Below are 17,177 nucleotides of genomic sequence, written 5' to 3' on the forward strand. Positions count from 1 at the left end.
CAGGCATCTGCCTGCACCTCCTTGGTGCCGCCGTCCTGCCCTCGCCCGCTGCACCCTGCCCTCACACCGGCCTGCCAGGGCTGCCTGCCTGCGGTGGGGGACCTGCCGCAATGTCCCCTGCCTCCTCCTCCTCCTCTTCTTCCTCCTCTTCCTCCTCCTCGCTGCCCGAGTCCTCGTAGAGGCAGAGGGTGGCCTGCACCGGGAAGTTCTCCAGCAGCTTCTCCCCCATGCCGTACAGATAGTCAAAGGACTTGGACTTGGGCCAGAGGAGCCTGTGTGGGGAGACCCGGGGTGAGGGCCCCCGCCTGCCCGCTGCCCTCGGGCCCAGCCGGGGCACCCGGCAGCAGGGGACGTACCTGACTGGGTGGTGGAAAAACGCCAGCGTTTTGTCGGGGCCACCATCCCCCACTGCCTCCCGAGTCCAAGCCTGAGGAGACACAGTTGGGGTGGGACCTGCCCTGGGGCTCCTGCTGCCCCCTCCTCCTGGCATGGCAGCAGCAGGGTGCACGGGGACCCCAGCTGGCAGCGAGGGCAGGGACCTTTCTCTCCCGTTGGTGCGGACAACGCCGCGGACAATGCCCCACAGACCTGGCAGACCCCTGCAGGGTCAGCCTGCCCTGAAGCCAGCTTCTCCCCCGTCCTCTGCCCCTGGGTTTAGGTCCTCATGCCCCCGCGAAGGAAGCTGGCATCTACCCGTCCTCCCCGATGGGCTTTTTGCCAGTGTAATCTCCCCCCCGTGCTCAAAAGCTCATGCCCAGGCATCCCGCTAACCCCTTGAGGAATGCCCGCCAGGCCTGGGAACAGGCGGCCCTTTCAGGCCCCGGCATGGCTGTGCTGGCTGTAGCTGCCCTGGGGGGTCTGCCCGGCCCCGCCCCGCAAGGCTGCATGGCTTGTGGGGCAGAGGGGTGATGCACCAGGGCACAGTGCTGCTATGCAACCGTGCTGGGGGTGAAGGAGTATGGTGCGAGAGACTGTTTTTCTGCCAAACAGGGACCCCAACCCTGCTAGCGGGAAACTGGGGGGGACCCAAGCAGGGACTGTAAAACTCACAGTGTCTGTCTGCTCCCTCCACTGTCCGGTTCCCTCCTCTGCTTGGGGCAGCCACGGTCTCCAGAGAGGCAGGGATCTAGGTGCGGAGAGCAGGTTCAGTGCGACAGCCACCCACCCTGGCCTGCTCCCTCCTTGCCTTGCTCCCCCCACCGCAGCCACGCACCCCCCCAGCCCCACAGTCTCACCTGCCCGGCTCAGCCCCCCACCTCAGTGCTCCTCGTCCTGTTCCAGCACGCCTGGGAGCCCCCAGCATTGTCCCCCAGGCTCTGCACCCTCTCTCCCACCCGCAGCCACCAGGATCCAAGGGGTTCCCATCAGAGCAGAGCCACCCAGCCTTCACCAGAATCCAGCTGGAGCCTTCCCCATCCCACCTCCCGCGCACGCCCTGCCCTCCCCACCCTCCCCAGTCCCCCCAGGCTGCGCAGCACACAGGTACCTTCCCCCTTGCTCCAGCCCTGGGGCTGGGCGAGCACTGGTCACAGGCACCCGGAGCCCGTGGGGAGGCAGGCAACAGGCAGCAGCTTCCATGGTGGCAGGCAACGGTGTCCCCTTGGACACTGCAGACCCTTGGCGAGGACACCTTTATAGCCCTGCCCCAGCCGGTGACTCACAAATTCTTCGGGGCAGGGGAGCCAGGGACTAGAGGTGTGGGGACAGTGGTCCCTGGCGTGTGAAATTTGTCCCAGTTGTGTAAACAGAGGGCTGGGGGGAGGCTGGGGGCGGAGGGGCTGCGATCTCTGGTGGAAAAGCAAAACACAGAAGGGAAAAGTTAGACACCATTTGTGAGAAAATCCCCAGGGGGGAACAGGGAAAAGCAGAGACAATTAACAAGGATGATTAAGTGCTCTTTGTAGCCGTTTGCATAAGGGAGGGGGGACGTGGGGGAGGGATGGGGAGTGCTGGGGCAGCATGATAGGCATGGGATGGGGACAGTGCAATGGCCACGTGATGGGACAGCCTGATGGGCATGCCCTGGGGACAGGGTGATGGGCATGATGAGGACAGTGTGATAGGCTGCAGTGGTGGCAAGCACAGAGCAACCAGGAGGCAGGTGATGGGATGCTCAAGAGAGGACAGGGAGGGAAGACGGACGGAAGGGGTGGACGCCAGGCCCAGGCGGGGCAATGGTCCTGCTCAGGCATCCATGGCCTCTGCTCAGATCACCCTGGGGAGAGGCCAGGCCTCGTTCCCACACTGCTGGCGCAGTGGGGAAAGCACGCACTTGCCCCTGCTCCCTGCCCTCTCCGTTGGCTTCTTGAGATGTGGACCATACTGGGAGGTACAGAAAAGCTTCTTGATATGAGGGTGCAAGCCCCCACCCCAGCACTGCCACGCGTCCTGTCCCTGCCTGGTGCTCCTGCCCACTGCTTCTGCCCGAGCACTCGAGCTGAGGTGCCGCTGGCAGACAGGTCACCTCCCACTCCTGGGAGGGTTTTAATTTGGGACAAGGAAAGAAAATAGCAAATGGTCCCTGCTGTAGCTCTGCTATCAGCATCCAAACACCCCTGTCCAAATGCTGGCCGGACCCTGCTCAGCTTCGAGCACAATTTGTCACCAGGGGCCCTCCCTGCCCCTCTCCATCTGCGGCAGCCGGCAAGCAGGAGGGGGCACGGGGCCAGTGCAGCCCTCATTACCATCTCCATTTGCTCCTCATTTGGGCCAGGAGTCTTACAACAACAAACCCTGTGGAGGACAAGCAGGGCCAGGAGGAGCGAACCGAAAGCCTGAGCTCACCCTGCAGGCATGGGGAGTTCAACCTGCTGGCGTTTCACTGCCCCTCCGACCCCAGCACAGGCAACGCAGCCCGAAGTGGACACATGGATGGTGGCACGCAGTCACCCGCTGGCCACCAAGGCTGGCCAGAAAGGTGACAGCAAGCCACAGACCTGAGCCACTTAGGCAAACCTACCCTGATAATTAATAGACAACAAGCAAAATGAGGCATCCCAGCTCCCCAGTCCTTCCTGACGCTGAAAGGGTTTAATTCTGATCTGCAATAAGCCTCTGATGCAGGCTGAGATTTGCAGGTGGATTTTACAAAGCCGTAGCTAAACAATTTGCAGCCCCTGATCCCCTGGGTCGGGGCCCCAGCCACTCACCCTGCCCCAACCAGACACCTCCAGTCCTGGGTCACCCCTGGCCGTGGCCACCCTCGGTCCCACGCCGTGTCTCCAGCCGCCTCTGTAAGTACCGCAGAGCTCTGGCATGACCCTCCCATGCCTTTTTGCCAGCACCCCAAGTACCCCAGGTGTTTCTTTTGCAGCAACACCCCTGAGACGGAGCGGGTGGTCTTGGTTAGCACACAGGAAAGGAGACAGAAAGTTGGGAACCTTTTGGTACCAAGCATTTGAGGTGCCAGCAGCGGGGCGGGGAGAGGAGTGGAGGCATTGGGCGGTAGCGGCACTCTCAGCCAAGAGCGTTCCCAGGGCAAGAGGCTGCCGGCTGTGGTGTCGGCACAGTGTGGCGTGGGCTCAGTCCAGTTTCGCAAGATGCCGCGGGAGGGGGAATTTTGAAACAAGGCAGAGGGAAAACAAACCACCCCACTCCAGTGCCTCTGCCAAACCCCCCTGCCTGCACCCAAGGCTGCGGGCAGGAGATGGCACCAGCAGAAAAACCCCCGCTGACATCAGCGAGCACGAGCTGCACCCCAGTGTGCTCACCCCACCAAGGGACGCGTCACCCCGCTCGGCTGGGGCACTCCAGGGAAGCATCCCTGAGGTGCTGCCAGCGTGCTTTGCCCTGATGTAATTCTGCCCTCCATGGACCTCTGGGCTCTTCTGGGGACACAGGTGTCACTGTCACATGCATCCCTCTCCATCGTTGTTCCCAGCATCAGAGAAAGACCGATAGCCATGGCTCAATTTCAGGTGGGCGCTTCCCGTTGTCCCGCCGGAGCCTTGCCAGGTCAGGGTGAGTGGTGGGTGGCTGCAGATGCCTTGGGTGAGCCCCGTGCAGATGGGGACGAGGCACAATCCCCCTTCCTCAGCTGGGGGAGCCTCAGGGCCACCACCTGAAATCACCTCCGGCAGGTCCCAAATAACATGGTGCAGCCGTAGCTTTTTGGCTTCCTTGGCTCGGGACATCACAGAAGACAAGGGACTCCCAGGAAGGCAGCTGGCACTTTCCCCCCACCAGTGGCTGACTCTCCTTCCCTGCCCGCGGCCCCAGTGCAAGGGAGGGCTTTGGCGTCCTTCCCAGGCAGTGCTGCTCTGCCTCTGAAGTCTGGCTGGAGAGATAGCGGAGGTGAAAGGGCGCTTGGCGCTCCCCCACAGGCTTGGGTCAATCGTTAATCGGGGAGGAATTGCTTTCCACTCTTGCAGGTAACCTCTCCTCCCCCCGGCTCCCACCCACGTGCCGGTGCCCACACAAAACCAGCACCCCTGGGAGTGGGGTGGAGCTGCAGCACAGCGAGCAGAGCTGCCGGCAGGGCCATGGGAAGGTAAGCGCGTGGAAGTGAACTGCTGGCAAGCCGGGCAAGAAGCCGTGAGGCCCAGGGAGGTGACAGCCAGCCCCCACCATGGTCTCCATGGGGCTCCAGCTGCTGGGCTACACCGTGGCATTCCTGGGCTACATCGGCACGCTGACAACCACGCTGCTGCCCAGCTGGAAGACCAGCTCCTACATTGGCTCCAGCATCGTGACAGCCGTGAGCTTCACCAAGGGGCTGTGGATGGAGTGCGCCACATACAGCACAGGCATCACCCAGTGCGATATCTACAGCTCCCTACTCAACCTACCTGCCGACATCCAGGCGGCCCAAGCCCTGATGGTGAGCTCCTGTGCCGTCTCCTCCCTTGCCTGCCTCCTCACCGTCATGGGCATGAGGTGCACCGTCTTCAGCCAGGGCTCGCCAGGCAAGGACCGGGTGGCGGTAGCGGGCGGCGCGGTCTTCATCCTCGGGGGGCTGCTCTGCTTCATCCCATTGGTGTGGAACATCCATGTGGTGCTGCAGGATTTCCGCAACCCCGTCCTCCCCGACAGCATGAAGTTCGAGCTCGGGGAGGCGCTTTACCTGGGCATCATCTCCTCCCTCCTCTCCCTTGTTGGTGGCTTCATCCTCTGCACCTCCTGCCCTGCCCGGGACCCAACGGCCACCTACACAAGCACCTACCAGCCCCGGCTGCTGGTGGGCAAGAGCCCCCAGCCCTCTGTCAGCCAGACGCAGAAGACCAAGAGCGAGCTCAACTCCTACAACCTGACAGGATATGTGTAGCAGCTGCGGGTGGGAACTGGGCTGGCACCTCTCCCAGCTCCCCAAAGTATCCGGGCTGGCACCAAAGGAGTGCGGTAAGAGGAGAAGACATGGTGGCATCTCCCATGCTCAGCCCTCTCGCTCACAGGCTTGGGGGGTTTGACCCCGCTCTCTCCCCAGGGATCCTGAGAGTCTTGCGACTGCTCAGAGATTCCAGCTGGTGGCTTACATCAGTGAAGGACCCTGAATCCAGCTTCTGTTCCCTCCATGCTGCCAGCCCACAGGCAGCCCCTGGCACAGCAGGACCCCAGCAAGCCTGCCTGGATGGGGGTGGGTGGGCTTGTGCCCCCAGGGACCAGCCCGCTGGCTGCAGAGGCATCACAGGGGGATCAGGGCATCTGCGTGGGTCCAGAGCCACTGCTGGGGAATTGAGTGCTGGTTGCAAACCAATGTTGCAATAAATCTGTGTTTCTAGCTAGGCTGTGGCTGAGCTTTCCTCCGGCACCAAGGGGCCCTGGCAGCTCCCCTGGCAGGGTGGGCAGTGGTGGGGGCTGCGCTCGCCCACCTGGCGGGTCCATAGTGCAGAGGGCACCCACGGCCCTTGCTCTGGCTTGCCCCCCCACACCCCGTGGCTTTGCCACTCAGGAGCCCAGGCAAATGTGCTGTCAGGGGGTGGGGAGGGGGGGTCACTCCCCCGCACGGTTTGTCCCTGGGCACCGCGCTGGGAGGTTGCCATGTGCCACCACTGCGAGGGTGCCAGCGGAGGCAAGCGCGGCTCCCCGGGGGCTAACGGCAGGCAATGTGTGTCCCCCCCAGCCCTGCTTGCTTCTAAGGATGCAGGTATCACTGGGACCAGGGTGCCCACAGGCGGATTCACTGCCCCCAGGTGCATGTGGTACGTCAAGGTCCCCAGGCAGTGGGGAGAGCCCCAGCATCACTGCATCTCTATCCCAGGATGCTGTGAGCACCGGCACCCAGGAGGCAACACAATCCCAAGCACCTGAGGCAGCCGCTGGCCACAGCGGAGGCTGAGCACCCCAAAACAGCTGCAGAGGGGTCTCACAGGCAGGTCCTGAGCCCAGGGGTACTTGCAGGGGTTGTTTTGGGAGGAAAAACGCCACCAGTGAGACATCTGTAAGCCGCAAGGGATGGGCAGGCAGGGGTCAAGACTGCTCCACGTGACCCTTTGGCAGTGGCAGGATGCGCTGTGTGGTTGCAGCCCTGCACAGTAGCAGCAGCATGACAGCTTGCACAGGCTGCCGGTGGCACTGGGGGATGCTGGGTGCGTGCCAGGGCACCGCAGGAGGAGAGGAGGCACAGGCAGCCCAGCCCCACAGCCCACCGAGGACCAAGTACATTTTAACCACCATACCCCCTCTGATGTCTCACCGCCAGAGGTGAGACAACCCCTGCACTGCCGTGCCACAGCACAGGGCCGCCTGGGGACCCCCTTGCCCTGGCTCTCTGTCCCCCAGGGAGCAGGAGGCTTTGGTCTACCTGCTGGCCCCTCATAAAGCAATTTAGATTAGGTCCCAGAGAGGACGGGACCATGTTCCCTGCTCAGACGTCACCACTGTTACCCTTGCACCAGTGAAATCATGTTTGCCATGGGGTTAACACACTCCTGATAACGTCAAGTCACGCTTTCTCCCCTCCTCACTGAGCAAGGGGCCACCCGGGGACTCGTCCCCAGGGTGATGCTTGCTGGAGGGGATCAGGGTGGATTTCAAGGCAAAGGCCAGTCACCCCCTTTCCATGGCCAAGGGACAAAGCACCACCTCAGCCCCAGGCTAGCTGAATTACTTATTGCTGCCCTGGGGAAAAGAGAGCCCTGGGTGCAGAGGATGGAAAGCATGCAAGGGGCTTAGCCTGCTGGCTGCAGCCCCCCAGGAGATGCCGCGAGTTCACTTAAGTCCTTCAGCTGTAAATGTTTTGGTTTGGGGCAGCTGATGCAGAGAGGAGGCAAGAAAATAGTTGGTATGAGAGGTCGCGCCTCCAAAGAAGAGGAATTCCTAGGCGCCGCATCCTTGCCCCTTGCCTCCCACCTCGGGCTGTGGGGCCGGACAGCACTGCCTGTGTCTGTGGACAGGGGCTCCGCTAATTAAACAAAGGAACATTTGAAACACTCAATTCACAGTTTGATTGGTGCTGGGTTTATTAACACTTCAAGCAGCAGAAGGGAAGATTTCTGGTTTTAGAGGAGTCAGCCTTTGCACGGCCTTTCCCTGAAGGAGAGAGGCAGCTGGCACAGGCAAGGGCAGGCAGACCGAGGAGCTCAGGTACAGAAACACCTGTGGTTTGGACAGACGAGTGCAGGGCAGAGGCACTGCAAGGTGCCCCAACATCCCCAGCAGCCCCTCAGCTTTCTTTCTCACCTGTGCAACACCAGACCCCCATTCCGTGGGTGCAGCACGCCGGCTTCAGCTGAGGCACAGCAGTAGAGGAGCTGATGAGCATCACACTGAAAAGGGGGCGAGCCTTTCCCCAGTCCCCCGTGCCTCCAATCCTGCCAAGGAGGAGCCCCTGCATTAAGCGTGGGTGGGCTCAGGGAGGGGAAGGTTTCTCCCCTCCAGCTTTCCTGGCCTTTAACTTGAATGCACCCAAAGATGTGAAACTTGGCAACAGGGCAAAGTAGGTTGAAAAGGATTTTCCACTTCTTTACCAGCAAGAGCGGAGGACAGGGAAGGGAAGGACACCGAGTGCACAAATGCGGTGGCGGTGGTTATCTCTGCCTCGCACAATAACCATGTTCCCCATTATTGATAAGTCGGGGTCCTCGAGGGCAGGCTGGATGTGGCCCAGCCCAGAGCCAGAGAGGACGGGAGCCCAGACTGCCCCGGGAGCCAGCTCTGCCAATGGAAAGCATGAGTGAAGCAAAGGAGCTGAGCCAGCCAGTGCAGTGCAGAGCCAGCCCCTCAGGTCGCCTCTTGCCCCTCACCAACTCAGTGGAAAAAGCTGAGGGTGTTCCAGGTTTTCCTGCGGGAAAGCCATGGAGGAGCACGGCCCCAGCTCAGGACAGGAGCGGGATGCGAAGGGAACAGGCAGCCAGGAGGAAAGCAGAGGAGGGGTGGGAAGAGGGCTGCGTGGGGAACAGCTCCCTCCTCTGAGCTCCCGGGCTCACAGGAGGCATGGTGGAGCAGGGAACCTTGCAGGCCCTCGCTGGCGGGCCAGGCTGCAATGACTAATCCCCCGTCATAAGGAAATAAGTCCTTCCCCTCTCTTCTTCTTGCTCTGGATGGTGCCTCAGATGAGGAAAGGGGGCAATAAAATACTAACATGCCCTTATCTTCAAAAGCAATAGAGGCAGTATCAACGTCCAGCACACCCAAACCCGCAGTCGCACCTGGGCCAGGGGCTGCAACCTCATCAGATGGTCGTGAGAAACATGGAAAAAGTCCTGACTTCTTCTTCTGAAGAGGGAACAACACATGCTCGTCACCAAGGCCTTCGCAGCTAGCCCTTGACCACTGGGCACCCCCACCCACCGTCCACAGCATCCCTGGCGATGCCCTGGCCAAAGCACCCTCCTGCTTTCCTGGCCCAGCAGCACCTGGCTGCTGCCCCATGCAAGCAGAGCCTCTTCTCGTGCAGAGCACTGGGTAGGGATGTCCAGGGTGCAAAAGGGCACAGGTTTGTCCCAGACCTGGCCAGATCCCACACCTCCTGCTTCCCTGGAGCCCTCCAGGCAAGCAGAGCTTAGCGCCTTCTGGCATCCCCGACCTGCCTCTCGTTCCTGCCTAGCTCAGCTGATCTGAAGCAGCAGCAAATAATCCATGCAAGCTCTCTGAGGAGTATCAGGCCTGGTGCTGGGAGAGCCCATCTCCACCCGCAGCCCCCGGGAAGTGCTCAGATAGGAGAGGCAGGAGGGGGAAGAAAATTCAGGCCAAGTTCCTGATGGGCCGAGGCACTTGGAAAGGGCCTCCACATTCCTCCACCCTCCTCCCAGCCGCAGCACACTCCTAGCTGCCTCCCATGCCGTGCCGGGGCCTCCTGGCCCCTTGGCAAGCCAGGGCTGGCATGGAAGAAGACAAACTCTTCCTACCCATGGCGTTACAGCAGCCTTTTCAGGAGCAGCAGAGGTTGTGCTATGGAGAAAGGCTGCTCTCAGGCACTTAAAATCCTGACTCCCGGGCTGGGCTAAGCAACAGCTCAAGTCATGGACTGTGCTGGTAGGAATGGGAGATGCACCCCACACCCCAGCCATGCCCCAGGCCCCACCTGATGTCCCTGCTGGTGGCCACACTCTAGCCTGGGAAACAGCCTCATGGTTTCACCTCAGGGCATCTATGATGCTCAGCTGGCAATTGCACTCACTCTTTACCTCCAAAGGCTTCCTGCTCTCCCGAAGCCTTGGGGATGACCCCGTCTGGAGTCACACAGCTGGGACACTGCCATGAGGCTGTTGGTGCCTGGCTCTTCTGGTTTTAATGATTGACATTGCAATGGAGGTGAGGGGTAGTGAGAAACCAGCTCCTCTTCAGAAAACACCTTCAGTCGGAGAAAAAGCCTGTCCACAAACTCATGGCTTTCCACAGCCTCCTGGAAGAGACCTGTTTAAAGGCACTTTAAAGGATCTTTTGGTCTTTAAAGAAAGATATGAGGGAAACAGGGTGGAATGAAATCCGTGGCACCGCAGGGGACAGAGACCTTTGGGTGCACCAGAGGAGATTGCTAGAAAGCATCTTCCTGGCTGGGTTTGAACAACAGCTTGGAAATTTATCAGGAGAGTTATAAACAGTGTTTATCTCAGGAAACGATGATACCTGTGAAGAGGACACAGACGTTTGATCTTCCAGGCATTACATTAACATCACAGTCAGATTTCTCTGTAATTTGAGTCTAATCTACACTAGAGGAGATTCAGGTCGGCGATGTCAGCAAACCTAGCATACATGCAATCTGTAGCAGCGAGAGCAGGCTTTATCAGTAGAACCTACACCAATTTAGCCAGCAAAATAAGCTTTATCAGCAAGACACACTTTTATAGTGATGTAAACATAAGCTCTTCCAGGGATTTTACAGAAATATTGGTGAAAACAGACTCCATCTCTAGCCAAAATCTGCCCTAGACAACTGGCCTAGAGAATTGAAGAGAAAATGTCCTGCACCCTCGGCAGCTCCACTGCCGATTGATGGTTAAACAGCACTGCGCTGCACAGAAGAGATGAAGACCAGAGGACCCCAAACACCTTTACATAGACAAACTGAGCTGCAACCACATTAGCCAGTCTGCAGAGTCATCCCAAGCAATCCAGTCTACCAGCCTGTCATCTCCATGATCAGGGTACACTTGAGGGCACAACATTTCGGCAGCTGCTAACCTAGGTTCATACCTCAAAGATGCTCAGACTCCAGACACAGCTGAGCCCCTCCAAGCTGTCTGCTGTGCGCCAGGAATCTGGAAGAAACAACAAGTCACCCCATAAGCAGAGAAACCAGGGAGGCTTCACCAGCTCTGGGGTTGCATCTTATCTCCACTCAGGATTTCAGAGGAAGGGTGTGCTTTGATGAAGCTTTTCCCACACCGGAGAACTAATCTTTCCTCAAGGCAGGTGTCTTTTTTTACAAAACTTACAACACCCTCTATTTCTGCGATGTCCAGCCTGCTAAAAAAGACTAAAACCAGGACAAGACCCACATCACAAACAGCATGATTGCCTTGAACTCGCTTTTCTAGAAAAAGTCTCTCTAGGTTTCTCAGGTCACTGGACCAAAGTCGCACACCACTGGCTATACCTGGCAGGTGCTCCCAAGGTTGCTCCAACAGACGCGTTTCCATTACCCAAATTTTTAGCCCTTTCCTTTTGGGGGATGGGAGCAATTCCAGCCTTCCGTGTTTTCCATGGCATAGAGAAGCCCAGGGAGTCTGCAGGCATTACAGAGCTAAGGGCAGACCGCAGCCATCACTGGCTCCACGACTGTGATGCTCCCATGCCCTTTGAGCTATTCCAGTACACTTTCACAGGAACAAGGGCTCTGCCCTTTGCCTTTGAATCTTCCCCCGGCTGCAGTGGAGGCCCCGCACCGTATCTCGCAGAGCATGGGTAGGCAAGGAGGCAATTAATGTCTGACCTTCCCCGCAACTGAATGCTTCCTCATCGGCCTGCTCTTCTCAATCCATCTTTATTTTAATGGTGTTTCCAGATTGCCATCTGGCAGGTCATTTCACCCCAGGTCCGGCCGCTGGCCTGTGCAAAGCTGCTCTCTCTATCTCCGTGCAGGTAGAGGAGGCACAGGCTGCCTGTGCCCAGGCAAGATCGGCAGGTAAGAGACAGCAGGTGGAAAAACAATTAGCTCCTTGTTTTCAAGGTGAGGAGAGCTGGCGCTTCAGGACTGGGGACGTTCCTCGGCAAGGGGAAGGACCTCTCTGCTGCAAAGCAAAGCCCCTGGAAGGCGAAAGCGGCTCCCAGCACAAAGCCCCCATAGCTCAGCCCCAAGGAGCAAGACGTGAAGAACTGTGCTAACACACATTAAATTTCCACCTCCCTGGACAGAGCTGGCTACAGGAGACCTGTCCTTGTAGCTGACGTCCCAGGGCCTGCTCACAAACAAGGGTCTTGCTATGAGTTATGGCCTCCTTCCCAAAACCGAAACATCTCCTCTCCCAGATGTGCTAGGATGACTAGCATCCCACATAAACCCCACGGACTGATTTCTGGCTTGTAAGTCTGCAATTGAAAATAGGTAAGTTTTACTGCACAGGTCACAGGCAGATGCAGCTAATCCACCCAACTTCAGTACTTCTGGCTGAGTAAAAGCCTCAGAGGAAAAAAAAGGAATAACCAGGGCAAAACACACTGTAAGGCAGCCCAGTCTTGTATGAAGAGACAAGTTTATCCTCAGCTGACCCTGAGCGCAGCTACCCTTTCCCATGGGAGATCTTTGCAAAGCAGAGGGAGGCTGCCTGCAAAATACAACACTAAAACTCCCCCAGCTCTGGTGGGATGAAGAGAGTTGCAGTGCCCACGGCAGCGTGAGCCGAGGGGAAACGCAGCACTGCTCTTCCCTGCCTCCTTCAACCACCTGCCTGCTCCTGCACACCTCTCACACAACGCTGGAAAGCAAGGGCAGGACAGGCTGGGTTTCCCCCTTGAGCCTTGCCAGGGCTGCTGGCAGTTTATCCTCAGCTGTCCCTGAGCGCAGCTACCCTTTCCCATGGGAGATCTTTGCAAAGCAGAGGGAGGCTGCCTGCAAAATACAACACTAAAACTCCCAGCTCACTGGTGGGATGAAGAGAGTTGCAGTGCCCACGGCAGCGTGAGCCGAGGGGAAACGCAGCACTGCTCTTCCCTGCCTCCTTCAACCACCTGCCTGCTCCTGCACACCTCTCACACAACGCTGGAAAGCAAGGGCAGGACAGGCTGGGTTTCCCCCTTGAGCCTTGCCAGGGCTGCTGGCTACACAGAGCACAGCACAGCACTGACAGGGAGGATGCGGAGAGCTCTGGGAGGAGAAAGCTTTGCCAAACAGCCTTATCTTTGAGATGCTTTTCCGACCTCCTCACCTGCAATAAGTATTTATCTTCACTACACGACTTAATCCCCCCAAAATACTATGGCATCAACCTTCCGGCACGGGCATTTTTGAGTGAGCTTTGAAAGATGCAGGAGAGAAGTGCCAAGTTTCAAAACCAGGTACTTTTGATACCAGCTTATCTAAGGAAAATTAATAGTTGCACTGTTTGCCAAGTTACATCCATTTAGGAAATGCTCCATCACAGAACTGCTTTGTGTATTATTTCTTTACACTGAGGAAAACAAATCAGCTCAAGAAATGTCAAAAGTCCCACGTACTGCTGTAAGGAGCATATATTTTGCTTTGCTGGTAATGCAAGACACAGAGAGGTGAGAGTATGAAGCCTGCTAACTGTTCACAAGCTGTTAAATGCTTCCATAGGCTCATGGATCTCTGCCGATTGATACTTGCATCAAAGCTGCCCTTTGCTCACCACCTCCTCATTCAGCAAAGCCCATTCCTATCACTAATGTCTGAGTATCTGTTTACTGTACATCACACAAACACGTTCTCCTTTCCCCAGGTGGCAGGAATTAACGAGGAGGAGCTCTGGGTTATGCAGGCTCTGCCACAGCTCCCTCCCGGAGATGGGGTCTAGCCCAAGGGCTCCGCACATGACATGACAAACATCAGGGATGTCTGTGAATAATCTTCTAAAAAAATAAGGTCAAGTAGTATTAAGGATAAAGTTCAGATCCCAGAGCTAGTTATAATGGGGTGGAATAAACAGGATGCAAAGAGGAGCAGCAGCAGCTAAGATTACTAGCTCAACACGTATGTGCTGTGAAGAGCATTGAGATCAAGCCTGAAGGAGGTGTGGACATTTCCTGCTTTAGAAGCAGCTTTGGAGAAGAAAATAAAGGTCTGTCTCTTCCCCTGCCCAGGGTAGATGCTTCAAAGGATGACTGGCTTTTGGGATAAAACTTCCTAGCATGATCAGAAGCATGGCAGCTCCCCAAGATCGCTGGCTCTTTTGCACCTCAGAAACCATAAAAACTAGTGCAAGTGCCCCAAACATTGTGAAAGGAAACTTCGACTCATTGGGATATCCTGGTGCAGATTCAATCTCCTCAACAGCTCTATTGAAAATTAAATGTGATGGGGGCATAGTCCTGCAGTCTGAGGACCAGCTGGCGAGATGTCAAAAGCAAAAAACCAAACATGAATGGAGATAAGAAATGCTACCTTCAAACCATGAATGGAGGGAGATAAGGGAGCTACCTTCAAGCTCAAGTGTTACCACCCACAGTACTGACCTGAAAACACAGTAAACAGCACAATCTGAAAATGTCAAGAGAGGTCACAGAAACAGCTCTGAGATGTAGAAACACGAGCTGAAAATGAAACAGGATTCAACGAGACAGGAAATCAGGAATGGTAGACACAGAGACAGCACCTACAGCACCTACAGAAACAAAACCTGCAGAAAAAACACATTTGTATAGACATGTCCTTTTTATCTCCATTAGCAACAGTGAAAGTAACTTATGTGGTAATGTGTGTAAGTCCAGCCATGGGGGAAAGGACGTGGCAAAGTCCTTACCACGCAGGATGGGGCACTCTCTGTCCACATAGCTGTGTTGCTCAACTCTGACTTTCAGGCAACACATACTATACATGTTTGGTGATACCACCTAAGCCACTGGTTTCTGTCACATGGTCTCATGTCTTTTCAGGATAAATGAAGTGTTTGAGCCAAAGGAGCTACACTGTGCTGGCCACCCACGCACCCTCTCCTCCATACCCACCATCTGGGCAAGAGAACACACTTCAGAAAGGACAGTGAATGCATGACTGTAAGGGGGATTTCTCCTCAGCTCCTTTAAGCCAGTCATTTTATACCTGTAGGAAACCATGTTTGATTCAGGAAGCTTCTAAGCTGAAAATAAGTACAGGCTTGAACAATATTGAACTATATGCACTTGCCCTTGCACTTAGTTTCTTCCCATGAACCATGCTGGAGGCAGGACAGGGAGCTGCAGCATCCCTTGGTCTGAGTGCGACCATTCCCCTGTGTCATGTCTGGCTGCTCTCGAACCCCACATCTTCCTCCAAACACCCTGTTGTCCTCACCATTTCCCAGGTTAAAAGGATGGTCATGCTGCTGGCTAAAGAAGAGTCAAAGAAAATAAGCCTAAAAAGAAAGTTTAAAGGCAAAGCTCCCATGCAGGACATCTGTTGAAAGAAGCTGGGCTCAGCCACGCTAGCCCAGAGCCTTGCAGCAGATCTGACTGCAAGCCCAAGCATCACCATACCACCGACTGTTCCCATAGCTACACGGGAAGATAAATTTAGTTCAAGGAACCTCATGTTGCTACATTATTTAACAAACAAACAGACACACTCAAGAGGAAAATACAGGCAGGGACCCAGTTTAGCTGCTGCGTGGGCTGATCAGACCTATGAACTCGAGACTGCTTCCCGGAGTGAAAGGGCCCAAATCCTTAACGTCAGCACCATGCTGCTCTAGCCCAAGCCAGTCAGCTGTGTTAGTCACAAGAAGACTCCAGCATGGCCACAGAGGAGTGCCAGGGCTGCACTCTCCTGGGATATTTCTTACACCAGGAGCCGGGCAGCCACTGCCAGGGTCTCCCTGCCTCTCTGCTACTCAACCCAGACTGCTAAGGAGCACAGCAAAGAGGCTGTTGGGGGTGTCTGCTGGCCAGGCATGACCCAGCCTGGCTGTGCTCGGAGCCATGCCCATGCTGCAGTCCCCTCTGCTTACACTGCCTCTGGGTTTCCACCATCTGGGGAACACCAGCCCCCAGCAATGGGGAGCAGAAGAGCCATACCAGTCCTGCAAGACCAGAGGAGGGTGAGAAGAACCCTCTGCCCCATAGAATGATGACCTAGAGCACAAGTAAAGAAACCAGGGTTTTATTAACGATCATGTGCAAAAGGCACAGTGGCAGGAGAGAGGGAACTACTCCAACATGAGGTTTGTCTCCTCCAGTATGGTCTGCAAGATCTCATCCACCTGATCTGACTCAAAGTTAATATCCTGGAGCTCCAAGTGGGGGAGGATGAACGAGGGAAGCCAGCTCACATTCATACGCAGGTTCTTAAGTTTCTCCATAACACTGTGGGCGAGAGGTCAAAAGCCAAGAGGAGAGTCAGTGGCAAGAGCCTGGATCTGATACTTCCCATCACACACCCAGCTGCTATCCCCGTTCCTACCAGGAGTACCATGTGCACTGGGGTTCCTTGCTCCATCCCATTCTTGTCTCCATTACAGACCGAACACTGTGTGAGGGATCCAGCAACAAGGTGCCACAGTATAGGACAGACACAGTATGGACAAAGCGCCTTTCTGTAGGGCATCTTTGAAGCCAGATCAATTATTTGGATTCATCTGGTGATTCCACCTCCTCACAACAGCAGGATCCTCACTTATAACCCAGTTACCTATACAACAGGGTGATGGATACCAGGGAAGCAGTGTCCTATGGAAATAGCAGCCCATGATGACTCCTGCCCTCTCCCCCCACCTTAGGGATGACAGGGACTGCCAACCAGACAACCCACAGCTCTGACCTCTTCACGTCTTCTTTCTCTGAGCCTCTGCAGGAAACCTTTGCCTCCCTCAGCACCCCTAAGTGCATCTCTCTATTCTTGAGTCTCTCTGTCAGTTCAGCCTTCTCCTCTGCAGACCTCGCCAGCTTTGCTTTCCACTTCTGCCACACAGCTTGGCACTAACACGTGTATTTCTTGCTGCAGGGCAAGCCTTCCATCTCCTGAGCTCTGAGCAGCGCCCAGTTCCTGTTGGCATTTCAAGAACTCTGTTTTCAGGCAACACTTCTCATGCTCAGTTTTCTCCACCTAAAATGGGAGGACGGTGCATGCACAGGAATTATATCAGTTGGTGTCGTGGTTTAACCTCGGCCAGCAACTAAGCCCCACACAGCCACTCACTCACTCCCCCCACGTGAGATGGGGGAGAGAAATCGGAAGGCTAAAAGAAAACTCACGTGCTGAATAAAGACAGTTTAGTAGGTAAAGCAAAAGCCATGAGCACAAGAAAAGCAAAATAAGGAATTCATTCAATACTTCCCATCAGCAGGCAGGTGTTTAGAGCCCACATGGAGGTATTGGGCCCCAAAGCCGGCTCAGGTCGGGTCACTGCTGCACTTGCACTGCTTCTTGTAAGGCTTGTCCTCCATTGGTTCAGGTGGTTCCTGCTATAGTAATTCCTGTAACATGCAACTCAAATCATGGCTTACAACAATTTAAAGGTATTTCCATTACAATCTCCACCCCTGGTCACTTTGGGCAAGGTTATAGGGTTTAACATTGCAATGAACTCCTCCCCTTGCCCCTGCTCTGGTTCGGACTTATCTACGGACCACAGACCCTTAGGGGTGTACCTGCTCCAAGTGGAGCCTTATCTATGAGCCAGTCTCTCCAGGGGTACACCTGCTGC

General features: G+C 56.1%; 3 protein-coding genes across 3 annotated transcripts in view; 1 reads left to right on the forward strand and 2 right to left on the reverse strand.

Moving 5' to 3' along the window:
• Nucleotides 1-61: 61 nt before the first annotated feature.
• Nucleotides 62-1,578, reverse strand: RIPPLY1 (ripply transcriptional repressor 1). Its single transcript, XM_019471024.1, has 4 exons — nucleotides 1,487-1,578; nucleotides 1,051-1,186; nucleotides 357-427; nucleotides 62-272 (listed from the first exon to the last, which is right to left on the reverse strand). Exons 1-4 carry the CDS (start codon nucleotides 1,576-1,578, stop codon nucleotides 62-64), a joined length of 510 nt encoding a protein of 169 aa, XP_019326569.1.
• Nucleotides 1,579-4,439: 2,861 nt separating this feature from the next.
• On the forward strand, nucleotides 4,440-5,263 carry CLDN2 (claudin 2). Its single transcript, XM_009275356.1, has 2 exons — nucleotides 4,440-4,493; nucleotides 4,532-5,263. The coding sequence occupies exon 2, from the start codon at nucleotides 4,568-4,570 to the stop codon at nucleotides 5,261-5,263; it is 696 nt and encodes a 231-aa protein (XP_009273631.1). The 5' UTR covers nucleotides 4,440-4,493; nucleotides 4,532-4,567.
• A 10,417-nt stretch (nucleotides 5,264-15,680) lies between these two features.
• Nucleotides 15,681-17,177, reverse strand: part of MORC4 (MORC family CW-type zinc finger 4) — a 21,067-nt gene continuing 19,570 nt past the window's right edge. The window contains 3 exon segments of the mRNA XM_019471025.1: nucleotides 15,681-15,837; nucleotides 16,292-16,509; nucleotides 16,511-16,576. Of these exon segments, the coding sequence (XP_019326570.1) occupies nucleotides 15,681-15,837; nucleotides 16,292-16,509; nucleotides 16,511-16,576 (441 nt within the window).

This window comes from Aptenodytes forsteri, unplaced genomic scaffold, assembly GCF_000699145.1.
Source record: "Aptenodytes forsteri isolate BGI_AS27 unplaced genomic scaffold, ASM69914v1 Scaffold143, whole genome shotgun sequence".
Lineage (NCBI taxonomy): Eukaryota > Metazoa > Chordata > Aves > Sphenisciformes > Spheniscidae > Aptenodytes > Aptenodytes forsteri.